Source organism: Syngnathus leptorhynchus, chromosome 22 (genome assembly GCF_054491065.1).
Source record: "Syngnathus leptorhynchus isolate UIUO chromosome 22, UIUO_Slep, whole genome shotgun sequence".
In the NCBI taxonomy this organism is placed as follows: Eukaryota; Metazoa; Chordata; class Actinopteri; order Syngnathiformes; family Syngnathidae; genus Syngnathus; species Syngnathus leptorhynchus.
Window position 1 is genome coordinate 6,011,819 of NC_141216.1, and position 21,759 is coordinate 6,033,577.

The 21,759-nt window shown below is 49.8% G+C and overlaps 2 protein-coding genes across 7 annotated transcripts in view; one reads left to right on the forward strand and one right to left on the reverse strand.

Annotated features, from left to right (window-relative positions):
• stx4 (syntaxin 4) overlaps positions 1–2,000 on the forward strand; it is a 3,290-nt gene extending 1,290 nt beyond the window's left edge. Inside the window, exons 5-10 of the mRNA XM_085904818.1 lie at positions 145–215; positions 302–410; positions 475–548; positions 790–927; positions 1,116–1,226; positions 1,294–2,000. Coding sequence (XP_085760944.1) covers positions 145–215; positions 302–410; positions 475–548; positions 790–927; positions 1,116–1,226; positions 1,294–1,371 — 581 coding nt within the window. The 3' untranslated portion in view covers positions 1,372–2,000. The remainder of the gene's footprint in view (positions 1–144; positions 216–301; positions 411–474; positions 549–789; positions 928–1,115; positions 1,227–1,293) is intronic.
• srcap (Snf2-related CREBBP activator protein) lies at positions 236–21,544 on the reverse strand. 6 transcript variants are annotated; one of them, XR_015063503.1, is made up of 35 exons: positions 21,316–21,544; positions 19,934–20,010; positions 17,414–19,740; positions 16,806–17,036; positions 16,360–16,686; positions 16,042–16,234; positions 15,334–15,503; positions 15,072–15,168; positions 14,813–14,902; positions 14,449–14,628; positions 14,160–14,371; positions 13,896–14,073; positions 13,664–13,800; positions 13,413–13,582; positions 12,968–13,297; positions 12,710–12,896; positions 12,383–12,552; positions 12,097–12,281; positions 11,642–11,857; positions 11,218–11,376; positions 10,999–11,127; positions 10,545–10,862; positions 10,096–10,316; positions 9,541–9,857; positions 9,116–9,318; positions 8,669–8,838; positions 8,286–8,482; positions 8,035–8,149; positions 7,823–7,954; positions 7,527–7,703; positions 7,311–7,394; positions 5,200–7,212; positions 4,993–5,078; positions 1,268–1,475; positions 236–1,162 (listed from the first exon to the last, which is right to left on the reverse strand). XR_015063503.1 is itself a non-coding variant. In XM_085904813.1 (33 exons), the coding sequence occupies exons 3-33, from the start codon at positions 19,523–19,525 to the stop codon at positions 3,181–3,183; spliced, it is 11,367 nt and encodes a 3,788-aa protein (XP_085760939.1). In that variant the 5' UTR covers positions 19,526–19,740; positions 19,934–20,010; positions 21,316–21,543; the 3' UTR covers positions 1,610–3,180. The 6 variants fall into 6 exon arrangements, 4 of the variants coding, with proteins under 4 accessions (XP_085760939.1, XP_085760937.1, XP_085760938.1 ...); XR_015063502.1 differs by having other exon boundaries at positions 237–1,162; positions 4,993–7,212; XM_085904813.1 differs by lacking the exons at positions 236–1,162; positions 1,268–1,475 and having other exon boundaries at positions 1,610–7,212; positions 17,414–18,130; positions 18,203–19,740; positions 21,316–21,543.
• Between the last annotated feature and the right edge of the window lie 215 nt (positions 21,545–21,759).

Below are 21,759 nucleotides of genomic sequence, written 5' to 3' on the forward strand. Positions count from 1 at the left end.
CTAACTGGAGTTAATAGGTTTAAGTTTCGGAAAGCTGGTCTCCGATGACATGCACTGCTTCCACTAACAACATTTTATCAGAACATTTGAGATGTTGTTTTTTTTCCCCTGTGTGTGATTTGACTGCTTGTTAATGCAATGCAGGCATCGAGTCCAAGAAGGGAGACGACGATAGCAAATATGTGTCCGTCAATACTCGCATGCAGCGAACACAGGTGATGCCATACATTTTTTTTTTTTTAGATCTACTCCTAAGCACTTTAAGAACCGCGATTTTCTCTCTCTCCGTATTTGTGCACAGCATGCCGTCCTGTCCAGGGAGTTTGTGGAGCTAATGGGCCACTGCAACACCATCCAGGCACAGTACCGAGACCGCAACGTGGAGAGGATACAGAGGCAACTCCGAATTAGTGAGTTCCACGTATTGTGCCACCTCTCGGCTGCTATTAAAACGACGTGATCTTGTTTTTATAGCTGGCACAAAAGTGACAGACCAGGAGCTTGATTCAATGTTGGAAAGCGGACAGACAGATGTTTTCACACAAAATGTGAGTATGGGATAAATTTGTTATCAATTGATGTCTATACTACCGGTGTGATTTATTGCTCGTTTGTTAAAAATAAAATGAAAATATTACATTTAAAATCGTAATATTTGGGAAAAGAAATCCCAATTGTATTTTTTCTCAAAATCCTATAATGTATGAAATATTTTATAGGTACTATTTTGGCAAAAGATTTGGATCGCTCTCTGTATTCCTAAGACCGAGTTTTTGATTTGTGGGGCAGATCCTGAGCGACGCCAAGGCGACCAAACAAGCGCTGAACGAGATCGAGTCGCGGCACGACGAGATCCTCAAGCTGGAACGAAGCATCAGAGATCTTCACGACATGTTTCAGTACTTGGCCATGGAGGTGGAGGCTCAGGTGTGATATTCAACTTCTTACACACACACACACACACACAACTCAAACACTCACGGGGATGTCTGAGATGCTCAGAATTTATTTTTTTATTTTTTATTTTCTTGTCCCCCATTGACACGTTTCAATAACGAGTGGCAGTACATTTCATTGTTTTTAAAGTGCATGTAATTACCTCTTGTGTCCCGCAGGGGGAGATGGTGAACCAGATTGAGCACAACATCAAGCAGTCATCCAACTATGTGGAAAAGGCCAAGGACAACACAGAGAAAGCAGTCACGTATCAGCAGAAAGCACGCAAGGTAAATGTTGTTTCCCGTTTACTTGAGATGAGCAAACTTACACAACACTTTTTTCACTCTCACGCAGAAAAAGATCTGGATCGCAATCTGTTTGGCCGTGGTCATCATCATACTCGCCATCTCGCTGGCCGCCACCTTCTCCTGACGCAGACGGCCACCTGAAGCACTTCCTCCGGCTTAGCTGGAAACGTGCCCAGTGCCTCACGTTTGCCTCTCTAATATAGTCAGCCTCGCCGTTGTCGCTCATCCCTGTAAAAAAATTTCAATCCATCAAGAGCAGGACTGTTACACCCACCTCCCCCGAATCAGACTGGAGCCTGACCGGCGTTGATCGATCAGTACTCAGGAACATTTTTTTTTTTTTTTAGGACAATGGGGGGGGGATTTGTTTTTTTTTTTTAATTGTACATACTGTAATGTATGGTGTTCACACAAACTTTTTAAAGCAAACTGCCTTGGTGTGTAAATACAGATGTTTGTACATCCACCACCCCTTTAATAGCATCACGGACCAGCTTTGGTATTTCTCACTTGAACTTGGGATATGTGAGATTCCTAAGAGCACATGAAATTCTTCTTAAACGTCTCATCATGCACTGAAACGGTCTAAACTTTTTTTTTTCCTTCTTCTGCTAAGTCAAACTCAAGCTGCAGTTGCATTGAAACAAGTTGGGAGTTTCATTTTGGGAAAAAAAAACAAGTATTGAATTGTATCACTGTTGCTTTGGTCTTAAAATAAAATGCTGCCATCTTCTGTAGTTTTGTGTCGAGAACAAGAGTACAGGTGCCCACAAACGCAAAACATATCAACTTCAATGTACCTTGCTAAAATAATACAAACTTTTTGACATTTAACATTTTAAGAGTAATTTGATGATTTATAACAAAATAAAAGAGTAAAAAAACAATCCACATGATCATGTGACATTTTAAATCAAATATTCGATTAGTAGTATTAAATGCTTGACCCATCCTTTGCATAAAGTATTAATTAAGCTTTTTCAAGTTCAGTACAAAATACACAACCTAGTCTGAAAAGGAGTAGAAAGAAAACCTTAGTATTGGGGGGAGAAAAAAAAAACAAAAAAATACATTTTTGGTCTTTTTATTCAATAGTAACTGTCTTAATTGTTCAAGTAAAACAATGTGGAATTATTACAAGGGATTGAAGGAATGCAACAAATGAACTTACAACCCCCCCCCCCCCCCCTCCAAAACAAAAGACCATCACCGAAACTAAACAAACCGTCCTGCACCCTCAATCCCACACCCCAAAATAAATTCCATCACTGGTCACCTTCCATTCACACATTTGTACTCTTTGTACTTTACACAACAAAGACGTGACAAGTAAATCAATTTGGTAGTACGCAGAAAGGGTTTCTTGATCATTTCCCCAATTTTTTTTTTTTCTTCTTTTGATGAGGGGGCGGGGGGGTGGATTTTCTTCACAAGAGAGAAACGTTCAACACTCCATAATCAAGTGCTCCACAAGGCAGACAACTCAGATCGGAACTTTTTCCACAAGGCCCAAGAGGCACTGACGCACTAGAAACACTACAGTAACTTGGCCTCGGGGGCTTGCTGGGACCACATCACACATCTTTGCTGTGATGAGATGAACCCACGATGGAAGAATGGAAAAGAAGTGAGATGTGCAAATAAGACCAGAGGAAAAAGCAAAGAAGTTCCAGCTCGAATCCACCTTTGCAAAACTTCTTCAGTCCTGAAATGATGACATTACACCACGTATCCGCTTCGCCCTGCCTGCTCTCAACGTGGATCTTTTCTACCCAGTCCAGCCCCCCCCCCCCCTGAGCCACCCCCCGGCCATCTTGGCGTGTAAAGGAAGGGGAGAGGGCCCAAGATGCCGGGAGGTCCCTGGGCTTATGCGGAAACCCCGAAGGTCCGGACGCGCTCTGTGTCGACACCTCATGTTCCAGGGCTCTGGCGCTCATGTCTTGTTGTGGCGTTGTTGGTTGGCTGAGGATCGCGTGCTGGCCGCAGGGGACCGGGCCTGGACGGCCGCCGCTGCCGCCACACTCCTCAGGACGCGGTCCGGCGTGCCGTCTGCCCCCGCAGCCTCCTGTGATAGCCTCTGAGATTTACGGCTGCTTTTTCGCAGGGCATGCCGATCCTTGCTGCCCCGCTCGACGCTGCGGTCTTGGTCACTGCCAGAGGAGGCGGCGCGAGAGCTAGCCCCCTTGCGGTCCGTGTTCCAGGAACTGACACTGCGGGCCCGCCGGCTGCTGTCACTGCTGCTTCGACTTCGGCTACTTTGTGGCCGCCCGACATCTGCCCCGCCTCCACTGCTGTTGTCAGACCGCCCGCTATCCGGCCGCTCGGCGTCCACCTCACCGTCGCTACTGCATGCGCTGCGGCCCTGCGCCACCTCCCTGTCGCCCTCCTTCACCTTTGCCACCTTTTGACTTGCGGCATCCTTTTCATCCACTTTGGGTCTCCTATATTCAGGCCCCTCCAGGGGGGGCACAAGGGACCCTGGGCACTGCCTGGTGGAGCGAGGAACGGAGCGACTCGCCTGATTGGGCGTCGAGGCTTTGCCGTCAGTTTTACTTTTGGTAACAGAATTGTTTTGAAGAGAATCTGCGACAGTTTTACTTTTGGATTTTGGGTTCTTCTGGTCAGGAGACGACGCAGCAGCAGCGGCAGCGGCAGCAGCGGCAGCAGCGGCAGCGGCGGCAGCAGCAGCAGCATTCCCAGCTGCTTTAGAGTCCTTACGGGGGGTGTGACCTGGGGTGTCCACCCTTCCTTTCATGGCAAGAAGCTTGGCGGCTGCATTGAGTGCAGAGCACCGCTTCCCCAGGACTTCAGGCTCCGGGTGCTGTGGGGTCACGCGGCTAGGGGCGGCTTTCTTGTCTCGAGAAGACCCTGCTATTCTCCTTTTGATCCTCGCAGACGAAGAGTCGCTGCCAGAATCACCGCCAGTGGATGTGTTGGCATTACTGTCTGAGCTGAGGGCGGGCTTCTTCCCCCGACGCTTGCTGCTCTGCCCCCTGACTTTGTCCTGGTTCTGGTCCCAGTCTGGCAGCTGGTGAGTCAAGCGGCACTCCTTCTCTCTCTCGTCGTCGTCTGAGTCACAGGAGGACGAGGAACCGGATCTTCCTTGAGATAAAGTTGCAGCAAGGTCCCTCTCGTTTTCGTCCTCTTCCGTTTTGACTTCCGTTGGCGTATCAGAGGTGACATCCACTCGCCGCTTCTTGGTAGGATGTCGGTTCTCGTATGTCCTCTTGTGGTGAGCTTGACGAGTGAGAGTGGACGTGGAGCATCCGGACGAAGGCGACGACGAGCAAGCAGACTCTTGGCTGCTCTGACGACTGAGAGATCTTTTTGGAGTCTTGAGCTCCTCACTGGGTTCCTTGACTCCACTCTCAGGGGAGGAGGCACTTTTGTCTCCCTCGGCCACTTGGTTTTCTTTCTCAACGGGCTCTGCCTCACCACAAATCTCCACCTTTCTTCGTTTGATATCCACCTGTGCGTCCTCTTCTGCCTGAAGATCACCCACCTGGCCTTGATTCTTTTCAGACAAGGGTGGGTTTGACTCTGTACTAGAAAGGGTCTTTGCAGATTTGGACGAAGAAGGGGCTGCACCTAAGGTTTCTGCTTGTGATGAAGCGACCGCGGGAGTTTGAGGAGCGAGTGCTGTCGTCAGTGACGTGGCCGAGACTTCTACGTGGGCCGCGCTCGTCTGTTCTTCGCTGGGTGTGGTGCTACTTGTGGGAGACGGAGTGATGAGTTTAGAGCCTACCTTGTCAGATGAAGTAGCAGAAAAGTCATCCTGGGATGTCGAGGTTGTGACTGTGCCGGTGAATGTAGAATCTATGGTGGTCGTTGCTGCTAATGGAGTGAAGGTTGGTGAGAGTGGAGCAGATGTTGGCAAGATTGGATTTGCAAGTGGCTCGGTTATTGACGGCTCCACGGGGTGCTGTCCGTCAACCGCACAGGCTACACTGACCATTGCCGACGTGGGTTCGCTGGTCTTTGACTGCGCCGACACATGTCCAATCAGGTCTGGTTCTGTGTCCTCCGCTTGGCTTGATGAGATGGGTGAATCATGGTTGAAAGTTTCTGTAGTGTTGGCTGGCTGATCGCTAACAGCAGGAGGGACAGTGGCTGCCTCCCGCTCTGATGTCGGGTCTGCCGTTGGTGGTGATGGACAGCAAGCAGATGAAGTCGCACTAGTGGTGCTTTTGGCAGAGTCCAGTTCTTTTAGTGGTTCAGATGGAGCATCAGATGATCCAGAAGATACTGGCGCGGGATGAGGTGACAAGACGAGGCTCACGGATGGCGATACACTTGTGGTACTTTCAGGGATGAGGACAGTGGAAACCTCATTTGGAGTCGCCGATATAGTGTCTTGGTCCGCGGATGGGATGGAGATTGGATCAGAGGAGGCTACCTGAGGTTCTGGTGCAGCATCAGCTTGGACTGTTGAAATGGAGACTGAAGAGGACGTTTCGTTCGTAGGTGTTGTCGGCAATGCAGCTTCTACAGTTTTTGAGTCCGTTTCTTCAGCTTTGGCAGACAAGATTTGCTGATGCGTGTTGTCTGACTTCAGTGGATCGGGATTGGATTCAATGGAGTCGTATGCAGCAGGGGTCACTTTTTTAGAATCTGAAACAAAGTCCGGAGTATTCGTGGGGTCTTTTCGCGGCCGACCCCGCTTACGCTTCGGGGAAAGACTTCCATCCTCACACGGTGAGACGTGTTGCGTGCGAGGAGGAGATGCTGTAGTGTTGAGATCAGGTAACCTGGAGGGACATTTAGGAGGCCGGCCCCGCTTTCTTTTTGTGGGCGTCTCAAGGGAATTCACACTGGTCTCGGGGGAAATGGGGGAGGTCTCTTTACTCAGCGGAGAGTCCGTTTTCTTGTGCTGGTTCTTCCCTCGACCCGCATGCAGATGCTCTCCAAGCTGAGCCGCCATGCGAGATTCCGTTTCCAGCCTGCGACGCACCGGAAGATTCCTCAGCACGGGCATGTCCGGGGACAAATGGGGAGGAGAATATGGAGGATAGGCTCTGACGGGCTGGAGGTGCACAGGTGGACTCGAAGTAGAGTCTTGGTCTGGACAAGATTTGGTCAAAGTGTCTTTCAAGCTGCTGTCAGAGACCAAAGATGGAGTGTCTTTATTTGGCTCCTCGCTTGAGTTCTCCTCCACTGACACTTCCTCTGAAGACGCTCCAGCTCCACTTCCTCGCCACCTCTTCTTCCTCGGCTCTTTATCCTCCACCACAGTGACGAGCCGACCCGGAAGCTTCCGCAGGACTTTGGCTGACGTTGAATCATCCACAAGGCCCTTCAGGACTTCATCGTCGGCGGACTGGCGCTTACGAGGTGAGCGACAGCTGGTGGAGGGTGGAGACATGGCGCTTTGGTCTTTAGCCTCATCATCTTTTGCTTCATGGTCCAGCGGACAGACGGATTCCAGGGAGGACTCCGAAATCCCGCTTTCCTCTTTGACTCTCTTCGTAGTCTTGCTCTCAGTCTCTGCAACACTCTGTTGCTTCCCTCCAGGGGCCAACATTGAAGGGGAGGAAGGCACTGGACTGGCCGGAGTCTTGATTATGACGGCCTGCTGGTCTACGGCTTGAGATGACGAGGCTTTGGACGATTTGGAGGGATCCTGCAACCTAGTTGTCGGTGTCTTTGGAGGGTCTGTGCGAGACGAGATACCAGAGTCTTTGGCAGGGGGGCGTCCTCTTAAACCAGCGCGGGCAGGCACTTCTCGATGTGTTGTGGGCTCGGGCTCAGTTTCAGGCGAAGCCCCACGCAAACGACCACTAGTCCTTGTTGAAGTGACAACCTTCATTTTGTCCTTGGGCTTACGTCCACGTCGTGCGGGAGCAGGCTGAGCGGGCTCCGCAGAGGCTTGAGCCGACAAAACCTCATCTTCATCAGAGGACGCATGAAGCCGGAGGCCGCCCTCCTTGGCCTGGTCCAGACCCTTTCTGGCAGCTTCCACTTGTTCCTGACGACACAGAAAAGATCAGATGTAGAAACTCTCGTTCAAAGCTGTCAAATTCAAGTGCTGGCAGCCAGTTTCCACCAGGCTACCGAAGACTTTACCTCAGCTTGTTTCAGTTCTTCTTTGCAGACGTCTTCTAAGGAAGCTTCCAGAAAGTTCATGGCGTAGCGCTCAATAGGAGTGAGCTGGAAACATTCAAATGATAATTGGGATGTTTATGGAAAAAAGTAACGGGTGTAAAATATTTTTTATAGGGGCAAGAATCATTGTTATTATTGTTATGTGAATACAAGCAGTGATGTTAAATGACAATTCACCTGTTCCACTAGAGCGGCTATTTCCTGCTCCGCTTTAGAGAGCTCCTCCACTTCTTCCTGCTCGCCTGCGTCGTCCAGTGGAATGTTCTCGTTGAACTCTGCCAGCTCTGCCACCTGCTCGGCTTTGGCTTGAGAGGCGGCCACGATGTCCTCCTCGTCTTCCGCACGACAAAGCGCCTGCAAGATGGTTGTCCCACTTTGCTGAACTTTGTTTATAAAGTACTTGAAAAAGAAGCCTGCAGGCGTCCTCGGTGCTTGAGGTGGCACTCCTGAGGGTTAAGAATGACTCATCTAACCTGCTCCAAAATGGTGGTGTTCTGCTTGTTGCCAGCTTCCTCATCCTCAGCCTGAGCCTGAGGCATTGACACCTCCACGGCCGGCTCCCTCTTCTCACCATCGTTGACGTCAAACAGTTCACGGATAGTTTGCTGAGGAACAAAATTGGGCAACATTTATTTCAAAGCTTTTCACACGTCATTTCAGCGGTCACTTGGGTAGGAATTTGTACCTCTTTGAAGAAAGCAGTGGTGAAGTTTCCTCCTTCGATGGCCATATCTCCCAACATCCTTTTCTGGTTGGCTTTTTTCAGAATGTTCTCCTCCACGGTACGTTCGCTGATTAGCCTGAAGACAAGGATCACCATCGTCATCATCACAAATACTAGTGGAGGGTAACATGTATGTTCTTGCAATGTGGAAGAAAGCCAGAGTAAAGCACGGGGGAGAAGATGAAACCCCCTCAAATTTGAGCTGGGCCCACCTATAGATGTGGACGTCTCTGGTTTGACCGATGCGGTGGCACCGGTCCTGGGCTTGAGCATCCATGGTGGGGTTCCAGTCACTGTCATAGAACACCACTGTGTCGGCGCCCGTCAAGTTTACTCCCACGCCTCCGCTGCGAGTTGATAAAATGAAGCAAAATATCCGCCGATCGGCGTTGAAGCGCTCCATCAAAGCCTGGAAGAAAACAAGAAGGTTGAAACTCATGTCCAGAAACAAAGATGGGAGGAAGTAAGGGAATATTCTTAAGTCTTAACCGTCAAGTCACAAGCAAGAGCCAAGTTACTATGGCAAAAACCAAGCAAGTAAATATCAAACGGACAAGACTGACGTTGCCCTCCACTGAAAGACATCAGCACCAACCTGTCTCTGCTCCACTCGTGTGCTGCCGTCTAACCGCAAGTAGATGTGCCCGTGATAATTGAGGAACTGCTCCAAGATGTCCAACATACGAGTCATTTGCGTAAAGATCAGCACTCGGTGCCCGCCCGTCTTTAGGTTTCTTAACAGGAGGTGGAGGGTCTGTAGCTTCCCTGAAAGAAGACAAAGGCAAAGTACAAAGTCAGGACGATGACGGTGTAAGAAGTACACAACCCCAAAAAGTGGGACAAATTCGTCTTGGACTGGAGTTAACTTTTTTCCCCTCCTTCTCTAGCTTTTTTGTTTTTTTTTCCTTCAGAATTTATTTGCTTCATTTCTTCACTGTTTCAACACTTAAGTTTCACCAGAAAACCCAATGTGGCTAAACTTGCCTAAATTATTATTATTTTTTTTTAAAGTATTTTCAATTATGCAAAAACTTATTCTTACCGCAGTCATACTGGATAAGCCTCAGATCGGGGAACTGGGTCCTCATGCTGCACTGGATGCGATGGAGGCTGCGAGTGAGCGGCGCCACGTGGGCCGAGAGCTCAGAGGAGAACGCCCCCTCCTTGAGGCTCAGAGAGGGTGGAGGATGGCAGCAGTGCATTGTGATGTGAGCGGCCTCCACTGGCGGGATGACAAATGTAAACCTGACAATAAAGAGCACAATTTCGGTTTTTCTACACAGCTGCTTGGGTAAAGTTAAAAAAACAAAATAATAATAATAACCAATAGAGTGTTAAATGCTTTAAGTTTGTACCATAGTGGCATTTTATCTGTATCAAAGTGCTTTAAGCAAGTACCGTTTTAGTATTGCAAATACATTTTGAGCATTATCTTCCAATTCAAACAATTGAGGATTAGAAACCAACCGGTCCACGATGTCTGACAGCAGCAATAACCTCTCCTCGATGCTGTGGATGCCATCTCCCACTGAGTGACTGTGACTCCACAAATCGTGCGGGTGTCGCCACTGTGACATCAAACAGCTGCTGTGGCCCGAACGCCTCCACTCGGCCTCGGCGGGACGCAGAGCAGCAGGCGAGGGCCGGGGCCCGGGCAGGAATGTCAGGAAATCCAGAACTTCCTTGCCAAACACAGGCTTTGCAGCGGAGTGGCGCTCGCTAACCCTGAAGATGTGGTCCAGTTTGCTGTCACGTTGCTTCTTGAGGGTCTCGGCCAGCGAAGGCTGTCAGGTGGGAGAGGGGGCAGCATATATGAAGAGTGATTACAGGATGGAGACGACACACTTGACAAACTTTTTTTTTTTTAAACACTCCCAAAAAAGAATGGGCTATTGAGCCTGTAATATTTGTTCTAAAATAAATGGCATCTCAGATTTATGTGATGATTTCATGACAATAGAAGTTAGTCGGCTACAAGTTGCATGTTGGTGTTGCCGTCATTTTAAATGTATTTAAACTTACAATGTAAAAAGGAGAGCGAGGAATCGGTCGAGGCCTTCTCCTGGGTGCTGCTTTTGGAGCAGCACTGGGTTTAGCCTTTACTGCAGCTGGTGTCTGACTCGTGCTGGCGACTGCAGTGGTGCTTGTAGTGGCAGTGGTGGTTCTGGTACTTGTTTCTTTGCTGATGCCATCTTGAGCGGGCGGCTTGGATGCAGCACACGACGTTGTCGGCTCTGCTGGAGCTGAAGAGGAAGAGAGCAAAGTCATCGAATTAAATGGTAAGTCATCAAACAGTGGAAGAGTGATGTGGGGGAAAAGAGGAGTGAAGATCAGCTGCCAAGTGAAAAAAAATTGGCACCTTTCGTCCAACTCGAGTCAAATCATGTGACTCGAGTCCCCCACTTCTGGTGCTGATCCACATCTGCTCATGCACATGCCATATTAAGAGACAAAAAGTCAAGTTCTCTCACCTGGCTTCTCTGTGCAAGGTGGAGGAGGCTGCACTATTTTGAGGATGGGGGCCCGGGGCTGGGCTTGGTTGGGGGTGGAGCTGGGAGTTCTAGGGGGCGCTAGAGTGTAGTGGACGGTGGCAGGACCGGGGGTGCGCTGGGCGAGCTGCAGCGTGGCCGTGTTTCGGACAGGGGTTGCGCTTGGGCGGGGGTGGGAGGGAGCCACGCGAGGAGACGGGGCTACGGCCAGGGTGGGAACGGGACTGCCATCCTTGCCTGCTGCCTGACGCACCACGATCTTCACCACCCCGGCGCTGCTCACCACGGCAGAAGGCGGCACTGAGAATAATTACGTGAAATGTTTAGAATCTGGAGCTGTCATCATATGAACAACTTGTGAAGAAGATACAATTTCACTCAAATATGAATGAGGTCTGAAAAATACTGCAATAAACAACTAAGCCGAGACAGCCACCTTGAGACGAGGCACTGGGAGTAATTCGGTGGGCAGCGGATGCAGCAACCGGGCTCTGGACGGTCAACTGGGCTGGTTGGCTGATGAGATGATGCTGCCCTCCGCTGGACAACAAGTGCATCACATTGCCTGCAGGGCAGAAAATGTGCAGGTCAGGAACCAAAAGCGGGTTGAAGACAACTATTAAAAAATGACAGTGTGCCCTCAAAATTGACATACCTTGTAGAGGACGGGGGGGTGGCGCCTGGTGTATGGGCGCTCCTGAGAGGGTCAGTTTGTTGCCCTGCAGCTGGAAGGTGACCGGTTTACTGCCCTGACAAGACGATACCGGGCGCCCCGCCAAGGAGGCCAGCTGAGCTATGCTCACCACCTCACCAGCTTGGTGCAGACACAAGGAAATGACCAATTAAACCAAGGCTATTAAAAACCTCTCATATCTTTTAAAATATTTTAATGGAACCATACTGAAGAAAAGGAGTTACTGATGTTACTGTTTGGTTTTGTTGTGTCAATATACAGTCGATTCTCTTCAATTTTACAGTAAGCTTCGGTTGGGAGTGAAACGTAAACAACTTGAAGCAAGCACACTCGATTTCTTATTATTTGATGGCAGAATGAGTTCGAGTTAAAGTGAAGGACTTACAGGGCAGCCTGGCTTGCATGTCCGGACTGAGCAGAACCCTTTGTGGCATGATGCTGCCGGGGTTGGGAGTCGGATGAGCGGGAATGCCGGTGGTGCTCGGAGCAGGGGGAGGGCGCACTGTCAGTACCTGCTTGGGAGCGCTGGATCTCACGGCTGTTTGAGCACCGGGGGGCAGAGGGGTGCGGGGAGGGGCTGCGGTTGTCACTGAACAAATCACTGTAATGGAAAAAAATAGGAATTCAAACAAGAGAATGCCATTTCTGTTGAACTTGTGTGTGTGGATGCTGAAAAGCAAGGCGATTTCTGTTGAACTTGTGTGTGGATGCTGAAAAGGTGACAGTGAAAATAAATGATGTCAATTGAATTAGAATGCCCAAGTACAATAGTGCCTTGACTTGCAAGTGGAGTTTGTCTGGAAAGAGAAAATGTGATGTCATCACAAGCACAAGACATACCTTGCTGAACAGCAGGGGCCGGTGGAGGCGCAGGCATGGGTGCTGGTGTAGGTGTGGGCACAGGCGCCACTGTGGCCTCTGGGCTCAGAGGTTTGGGTGCCTGAGTTGCAGGTGGCACGGAGCAGGTGGGTTTGCTCATCACAGCTGCAGAGCGGCTGTCGCCTTTGGGAGGCGGGATTGGAACCCTAAAACATCAGATGTCATCATTGAGTCAGCAAAAGCATCTCTCCAAATTTCTTAAGATTAAAAAAAAAAAAAAACCTTTGTTCTAAACATATTTCTGTACCTGTTGACTTTCAAGTGGATCGCTCGAGGTCTTGGCAGGGGTTCGGGAGACTCCGTAATCTCCTGAATGAGCTGGCGGCTGACTTTGCGGTTTGGTACAAAGACGTCAGCCTGGTAGCGAGTCACACGGCCCTCCAAACCAATGAGGTCGAACATAGAAAGGTCGCAGCGCTGCATGCGGATGAGAGACAGAAAGGTCTTCAACACAGTTGCAAAAACCTGACTGCACATTTTCGGCACTAATTCCCGATCGTTGTGTTGCGGCACGTTTTTGTGCGGTGAGAGATTATCAAGTGTGCTGGGAAACGCTATTTTGGGGGATACCAACCTTCAGAGGAGGCACTTCCAAGGCGTCCAGCGCCAGGGAGGCGGTATGGAAAACAATCGGCTTGGTGATGAAGGGCGATTGGATGGGTCGAGGGTCAAACAGGTTGGGATGGTTGCACACTTTCCGGAGCTGCATCAGGATATTGATGACGGACATGAAATGCCCGCTAGCCAATGTCTCCTTGGTCCTGAGAGCAAAGAGATGTTTAGAGGTGAGACTACACAGAGACCCAAAAGTCCTAATGTGTATTTTACTCACGAGGCCTGCGCCATGAAGTCATCGTAGAGGAAGCGCTGCCTCTTGGAGAGGCGACAGCGCACCACGTGCTCGTACTTCTTGGGCATTTGCTTCTCCACGTCAACCTTGATCCTCCTGAGCAGGAAGGGCCTGAGAACCTTGTGGAGCCGCTTGACCAGGCCCTCGTTGTACTCCTGGCTCCCCTCGATCATGCCCGTCAGCGGGTTGGAGAACCACTCCTTGAACTCACGGTGCGACTGGAAGACGTGCGGCATTAGGAAGTGCATCAGAGACCACAGCTCCATCAGGCTATTCTGCAGAGGAGTTCCTGTCAGCAGCAGACGTCTGTGGCTGAAATGGAGAAGACAAGGCCAAGCTTTAGCTGGACTAATTCGATTGTTGTTGACACCGATACGTGCGGTTGGACTCTTGATGGAATCTCAAGTGCTTGTGTGGATGGAGAGACCTATTGAAGTTCAGCAGGCTCTGCCAGCGTTGCGACTTGAAGTTTTTGATGTTCTGCGCCTCGTCGAGGATCAAGTAGCGCCAAGACTTGCGGCGGAAAGCCTGGTGATCCTGCAGCACCAGCTTGTACGACGTGATGCAAACGTGGAAAGCGTTGGGCTTGGTCCAACCCTGTCGGGAAAAACGGACGCGCTTAGAACATTGTGTCTCAAACATACTCTTAATATGTTAAGTAAGACAACGGTGCATTACCTGTCGCTTCAGCTTCCTCTCCTTTTGGCTGCCAAAGTAGGTGAGGATTTTAAAGCCGGGACACCAGCGCTTCAGTTCCATCTCCCAGTTTAACATGACACTGGTGGGGACGATAATGAGGTGAGGGCCCCAGTTACCTGCACGCAAGACATAAATCATTAGAAAACGTTCATAAATAAAAAATAAAATAAAAAAAAAACAAGTGTGTTTGCAAAAAAAACATCAACGCTACTTTTTTCGCAAGCGAGATGAGCTAGAAGCGCGATGGTCTGGATTGTCTTCCCCAGACCCATCTCATCTGCCAGGATTCCATTCAGCTTCTTCTCAAACATGGTGACGAGCCAGTCCAGTCCGATGTGCTGGTACTCTCGTAGCGTGCCGTGAAGCAGGAAGGGGATGGGCGTCTTGACCTTGACGACACAATAAAATGCGATCCAAATGATTGTCACGTTCTGTACTCAGCTTGTGTCCATTTGATGAAGTGCAGCAAGTTCACCTTGGTGGTGGCCAACGTGTAGCCTTTGGGCTGCAGGCTCTCCGCAGTGGCGGCGATGTGGCTGATCTCTTTCTTCGGCCGTGAGCCTGATGAAGAAGGGCTGTTGTCTCCCTCCTTGAGCAAGATTTCCATCCCTTCATCAGCACCGTCGTCCTCATCCCCACTCTCATCTTTCTCACTGTTTTCCTCCTCATCGCTTTCCCCTGGAGAGTCTTGACAAGACACACTCGTTCGTCATCAGGGAGGCGAAACGCCGTTGGTTGATTCTCGCTAAGACTCTTGTCGATACCTGAGGATGAAGTGTTGCTTTCCACATCACTCTCATTGTCACTGTCCTCGTCGTCCTCCTCCTCCTCGTCGGACGCCTCCCAATCAGAGCTTACTTTGGAGCCAGAGGCAGAGGGCTCCTCGGCATCCGAGGCGTATGCTCCTTTGTACTTTTCCAGGAGCTCCTCCATGCTCATGTCTCCTACAGGGAGTAGACAGAGGTGTCAACCACCGTGTAAAAGCAGACTGGATGCCAATTAAAGCTCTAATCTCTCAAATTCGACATCCCTGCAAGAATTCAATAAAATCAGGGAGCAGAGGGTTTTTGGAAGAAAAAAAAAAATATATATATATTTCTGGCAAGCAGAAACAAAAATGTAACAAACCCTCTTTGGCCAAGTCATCCAGTTCTTCTGCATGATTCACATCTCCCTCTGCCTTCTCCTGGGCAGCTATAGTGTCTTCCTGATCTTCAGCTGGAAAACATTCAAAACAAACAATTAACTTTTACTACCATCAAATGTTCATGTTAACAGTCAATGTGAAACTTTACCATGTACAATCACCTATATTTGACTTTTTGACTTGACAAACTTTCCACAATACAATGAATATTAATGAAGTTAATATTGAAAGCAATCTCACCATCCTCTTCATTGGCAGCAAATTCTCCATCTTCTTCTTCTTCTTGCTCTGCCGACGAAGACGATTCATGCGAGCGTTCTTCATCTGAGACGGAGTCCTGCGCAACCCAATCAGTCATTGTTCAGTCTCGGAATGTGCCATTCATTCTCCACATTTTCCGCTCTTCTATTTTTTAAACCGTCATAACAAGTTTATCAAGAAATACTGTCCGGTAACTCCTGCCAATTATTTTATTGGTGGTGGGCGCTGATGGGTGTCACACCTGCGTCTGTTGCAAAGTGCTGAGGAGTTGGTCCAGGGGCAGTGTGCTCTCTTCCTTCAATAGCTCGATCTCCCTGCGCCGGCTCTCGGCATCGTTCCCGTCCTGCTGCTCCTCCACCTCGATGGTCTCCTCGTCGTCTTCCTCCTCACACGGAGGCTCAAAGTCTCGATCTGCGTGAGAGGGACACGTCTTTTATTTTGCCACTACAATGTGAGGCGAATCGAAATGTCAAATGCTTTGAGGCCCCCATTGGATGAAATCAGTGAACAAGAATAGAGATTCAAGGTCAATCTGAGCTCATGTAGTTGTCCTCAATCAAGTGCGAGTCATGTGAGGCTGCCCTGGTGGAGCAGGAACGATGCGTGAGTAATAGCGCGGCGCTAGCGGCAAACAGGTTAGACGGGTCGTGATGGCCCAAGTCCTGCTCCTGGGCCTGTTGTGTCACTTTTGTCTGTCGGCTTCAAATGCATTACAAGCGCTCAGACCGAGACTAAAGTACACTCACCAGCCATTGCTTCTATTACTCAGTGTCTGTGATGTGTAACTATGGAAACGTCCCTGTGGAAGATCGGATTCACAATGAAGATAGAGATGTTTGAAGGAAGGTTTTTTTTTTTTTTAACGACTTTTGAATAAATCTCTGAATTGATTAAATAAGACCCCATTTTCAATTGTCTTGGGCGGGCTTATGTGAAAGACAGCTCTCACCATCTTCTTCTGCGGTGGCGGGCCCAGAAGTCTTGGAAGCCGACGGGTTAGGTTCGGGCCGAGCGGCGGGCGCGAGAGATTTGCTGAGGAGGTCAGAGTATTTCTCAGTCTGTCCGACGATGAAGTCCAGCTGGAGGTCCAAAGCCTTCTTCCTTTTTTCTTCCAGCCGAGACTGCTGCTTATACTGCACCACCTTCACGAGACAAACAAAAATGCAAAAGCTCTTAATCCTTTTGTCATCATCAGGCAGTTCTGCAACCTGAACCAAACGCCACAACTTGGTGTGGCTAAACAAATAATTGGAACAGCATCCCATACCTTCTCTACGCTGCTCCAAAAAGCCCGGACCTCCTTGGCGATGGAAGACGCCACTCTCCTGAGTTTTGCATGCTCGTCTCGCTTGGCCTTTTCCTCTTTCTGCCTCAAGTCCTCGTGGTGTCGCATCACCATTCGGACTACCTTCCTGGCCACGCCCCTCTTCCAGCGCCTCTCCTGGGCAAAGTCGGCAGACAGCCACTGCATCTCCTCGCACAGGTAGTCCCAGTGCACTTTGGGCCGTGGCGGCTCAGAGAGGCGGTTGAGGCGCTTGGTGGACCAAAAACCCTCTCGCTTCAGCGCCTGGCTTCGGTGCTCTATGTCGGCCTCCTGCGGGACAGCCAGAAACATTCGGTCACAAGATTGCAGACAGAAAAATAGAAGCATTACAGTGTAAACCTAATAAAAGCGAGAAAAGAATGCACAAAGTATTGGAGTGGTCCACTCACATGCTTGGCCAACTCAGCCATGTCGGAGCGCCGCTCTCCACGCTGCCTCTGCGGGGTGGACTGATCGGGCGGGGACAACAAGGAAGTGTATCCCCCCATGGAGGTGGGAGATACAAACTTGCCGTGAGGTCCTCGCAGTAGTAACGACTTGTCGCGGCGGGAGCCGGTCCAGTCGCCGCCAGGTGGCGGTTCATAGAAGGAGGTGGAGGGTGAAGCCCCATCTGCTCGCCACTGCCAACACAAAGAGCACGGCTGAACGAAAAGGTAAAAAAAAAAAACAGTTCTTTGTGTAACACTTTTGTACTGCACTATCTAGTTTTACGATAGAAACAAAGTTAAAGTGTGATCAACAGCAGTGAAAAATATCTAGACCAGAGGATCTCTAATTTGATCCCTAAGGAAGTTATTTGAACAAGAAAGTGCTTTTGAAGAGTGAATTTTTAACGGCATTATCCTCGTAAATTATTGCCTTTATTCCATAACATGTCGACTGTTTGAAAAAATAAAATCGTGCAGTTGAAGTGTCAGCAGGAGTGAAAATATGACATGAAATGATGCATGTATATCGTTGGACGCTCAGAAACGCTTTACAGTGGATCCATTATTACCTTGCGCGACGAGCTTTGTGTGGTCATTTCCGGTCTCTCCGCATCCTCATCGCTGCAATCATCTTCACTGCTGACTTGTCCCGACGCGACGTCCAAGGCCTCCGCGTCCCTCGTTGATTCATCTTCATCATCGTCGTCGTCGTCATCATCGTCCTCTTCATCCTCTTCCTCATCGTCCTCCTCAAAGGGGGAGTCGCGGTCAGTCGCAGGGTCCTTGGCGCTGGATGAAGGCGTGATGGCACTTTCCTCACTAAAAGCACGAGGTGTCAGGTTTGAAGTTTGAATGACATTCGAGGGCTCCGATTGGCTACAACGCAAAGCTGTTGTGGTCCTTCTGGCGATTGGCTTCACTTCGCTTTTTCCGTCGCCTTCAACGGCCGGTGAAGAACCGACAGTGGGAGATTCGACGGACGGCGGGGTGCCCTGATTGTCTTCTGGTTTTGAGTCCACTTTCTGCTGGAGGAATGAAGTTGTCTGCTTCAAGAGAGATGCTGCTCCCGCTTGGATGAGCAACAGCTTTGGATTAATACCTCCTGCAGGGTGAGCGATAAAAGCCTCTGGTTGGGCTCTGGTGGAGGCAGCTGCTTTCCGGGATGAACCCTCAGACAGAGATTCTTTGGTACCTGCAGCAGAGGAAACGCAAGCCTCCGGCGTGGCGTTGGAAACTTCCTGCTCACTTTTTGCAGCATCTATGAGCGAGGGCTTGTCCTCGCTCACCTGCGGACAAGACGTCAAGACTTGTGTCGGAGTCTGCTCCATGGGGAACGAGTCCACTTCCAGCAAACACACCTGGTTGGAACTGGCGTCCAGGACCAGGTGTTGTCCCACTGCAGCTACGGAGAGACTGTGGACATTGTTGGTGGAGCAAACCTGTGCTTGGCTTGCATCACGTTCCTGCTGGGATATAATGACTGTGTCACTGTCAGTAATCGTGTGGATAGAAGGTTCGAGGTGAGATTCCAGGTCCTCGGAGGGGTCCAGCAAAGCGTTGAACAGGTTGACCTCATATCCCGGAGAGTGAGGTATCTGCACACTGGTACTGACACACACCGTCTCCTCGCCCACCTCTTCCACCAGGCCGCAGAACTGGTACACTTCCACATTTTGCGCGTCCAAGCCCATGTCGGCCCGCACGCTCTCCTCGTACAGCTTGGCCTCGGCCGGCGTGTGCTCTGTGACGATGGCGGCCTCGCACACACTACCGTCGGCGCGTTGCAGGAGGTAACCCTGCTTCAGGTGTACGTTGGACCAGCCGCCGCCGAGGTGCGCCGCCTCGCTGACCACCACGATTTCCTGCGAGTCAGCGGAATGCACCAGTTCAGTAATCACTGGCATTTCCGTTAAGGGTTGAGACGGTCCTGCCTCGGCCTGCAAGGACACAAGCAGGTCCGAGTCGAGCACCGAGGGGACGGCCGAGGACTTGGGGGAATTGGCACTCTGTTCGTCAGTCACGCAGCTTGTGTGGGTGTGTCCTGTGCTGTTAAACAACACCGCCGTATGTGGAGAACCTGATCCAAGTTCTTCTGCGTTTGGAGTCTCAAGTGTTTCAGCCGAGGGAGGAGTTGCTTTGTTTGAAGCGTCCTCATTAATGTGGACAACATCCCGCTGGACCTCTTTGAGGACCTGTGGCAGGTGAACTTGTTCCCCACAGTTCGAAGCAGCAGACAAAGGCGTCGTCGAATCCTGACGTGCGCTCGCTTGATCCGACTGCTCAGTGGCTCTGTTTGAGAGGGATGAGGCCGTGATGCATATCTGATCTTGTGCGGCAACAGTTCTGCTCGTGTCTTTGCTTTCAAGTTCCAAATGTGTTTTAGTTTCCGAGTTACACTCCAAACTTTCCTGCAAACCAACCACAGGTCCAGCACCGGCTTGGGGAGGTTGACTATGAAGTGTATCGCTATTGGACATGTTTGTCTCTTTAGTAACAGTATGTAAGCCATGTTGCAACCCTTGAAACTCGCTGGTGTTTTGTGGATGTGAGGCGAGGGGGTCACAAGGTTTGAAGTCCTCAGGGTTGGACGAGCTGATGCCATCAATTTGGGCAACGCGCTCGCCCTGCGGGACGCAGACGTCAGCAGCACCGGAAATCGGGACTTGAGAAGCGGTCTCCATAACGGGAAATGCAGAGTGGACGCTCTCTGGCAAAGGAGGGATCGGGCGGGGGGCAGCGGCGGCGGGCTGCGGGACATGTCCAGGTGACTCCCCAGACACATTGTGTGCGGCCTGGGGCTTGCCACCCAGCACATCCACAGCCGGAGAGGCTCGCTGCCGCACTGCCGCCTCCCCGCAGCCTCCTTCCTCGCTGCTGCTGCGGCCACACGTTGAACCTGGAGATCAAAAATGAAAATGACAACTCAAGGAGGAAAAACAAGACTTATACAGCTAGTCTTGACTATAAGTAAGAGTGGAACCTGAACTTTTGACTTGCCTGTTGAGAAGACAAGAGATGGACCGCGGTAACAGGCGAACACTGTACATGCAATCACATTTGTGCACAATATTTGACCACATGCAGCTCACCTGTCTGTGGAGTGAGACACGGATCTTCAGAACTTTCTACTTCCAGGATGCTGAAATTAAGGTCCCCTCCACATGTTCTTGGGAAACAAACAGTCACAAACAAGTTTATTTATGCTCGATATTAGCTCTGAGCCTGTTGTACATTACGTGAGAAGTTACACAGAGGGCAGTTTAGTAAAGTGTCATCTCATCTCAAATGTCACAGGGTGTGAGGTGAATGAATAGCGAGCTAGCTCACTGCTGCTGCTCCTGCTGCCCCAGTGTGCTGAGCTTGTGTGTATGGAGTGTGCATCCTGCAGCAGCAGTTAAAAAAAAAAAAGAAAAAAGAGTGAACTTGTGTTTGCTGCATTCGCCCACAGGAAGACGTCTGCACCACGCACTATCACACCACCGGCGATTCATAGTGTTGCCCATTGCTCATACATCTGAGTCCTTTTTAAAAGAACCACCATCGACCACTGGCCGGACCTTGATTACAAAGACATCTCCATTGGAATCTGCATTTAACCATTTCACATCTATGCTCGATGGATGCACGAGCATTGGTGGCTTATATAAAATGCACAGACACGTAGCAACAGCGGGGGGAAAAAACAACACAGTCAAAGAAAACACCCTTTCCCCGTCATAAAAGATGACTTAGATTTGGTGTTTTCGCAATGCCGGTTTGGCTAACGCGGTTAGCTGGTGAGCTAGCTAGCGTCGTACAACAACAGTGCTAGGGTGGCACTAGGCAGCTAACTAGCAAGCTAACTGGAGTTAGTCGGCTGTGTTCGTGGGACGCGCAGGCGCCGCGTTCCCACCCGCGCTTATGTAATGCTTTCATTTGTGCTTTAAAACGTGACAAATTGTTTTGAAATGGGCCACGGCGACTGAAAATGTGCCATTAAAAGCCGCTTGTGCATGTACTTTAAATGGGGGACAATCGCTCGTGACGTCATTACGCGGGGGTCAAATGTTTTAGCAAAAACTAAACCCGCTCATTTTTTCTTCACATTTATCATGCCAGGTATTTGCCCTTGTAGTATAAGTGAAAATAAAAATTAAGTAGTTACATTTCACATGCATTTCACAATTTTGTTAGGGGGGCTCGCTGTGTCCGACTGTTGGCTCTTTTGAAGCGACCACAATGATACAACACTTCAACCCTCGTTTCTTCAGATAACCACTGTTCAGTTTAATCTCTAATTCAAACGACGACGTAGAAATAATGTGTGTGGTCATAGTGGCTTTTAAATTCAGACAACCACTTACGGGTGCAAAGCGAAACAATGTGCAGGGCGCTAGTGTTGTGTCGTCAGTCGGAGCTTCCCCCGAGTTTCTCATGACTTCCTCTTTGGCCCCCTCCCTTTCAAAGTCCGCCATCTTAAGTTCCCACCTACCTGAATTTTCCGACCAGTTTTCTTTTACTAAATTCTCGCTGAAGGAGTCGTCATCCGTGTAAAATCGCACTCTATCCGTGATGCCGGTGGCCCAAACTGCCTCCCGGTACCCAACGAGGTAGCAGTCGACCTCGATGAAGAAGTTAAAATACGGACCGGGAGAGAGTGTCTTTCGGCTCAGAATGTAGCGGTCGCGGGGAGGAGACTTAGCGCAGCGAAATGGTGGAGTGGCGCCGCTCCTCGCAAAGTACATAACACACGCAACTCTCGCGATACTTCAAACGGCGCGACGCTTCAAACGACGGCGAGTTTGCAGTGGAATTAGCGCTTTAAAATCAAAACAAAGCTCCGATTGGCAGTTTAAAATAAAAAAATATATAGAATGTATTTAATATACATGGTGTATTTTAAATAACTATTAATAACTCTACTTCATTGAGGGGG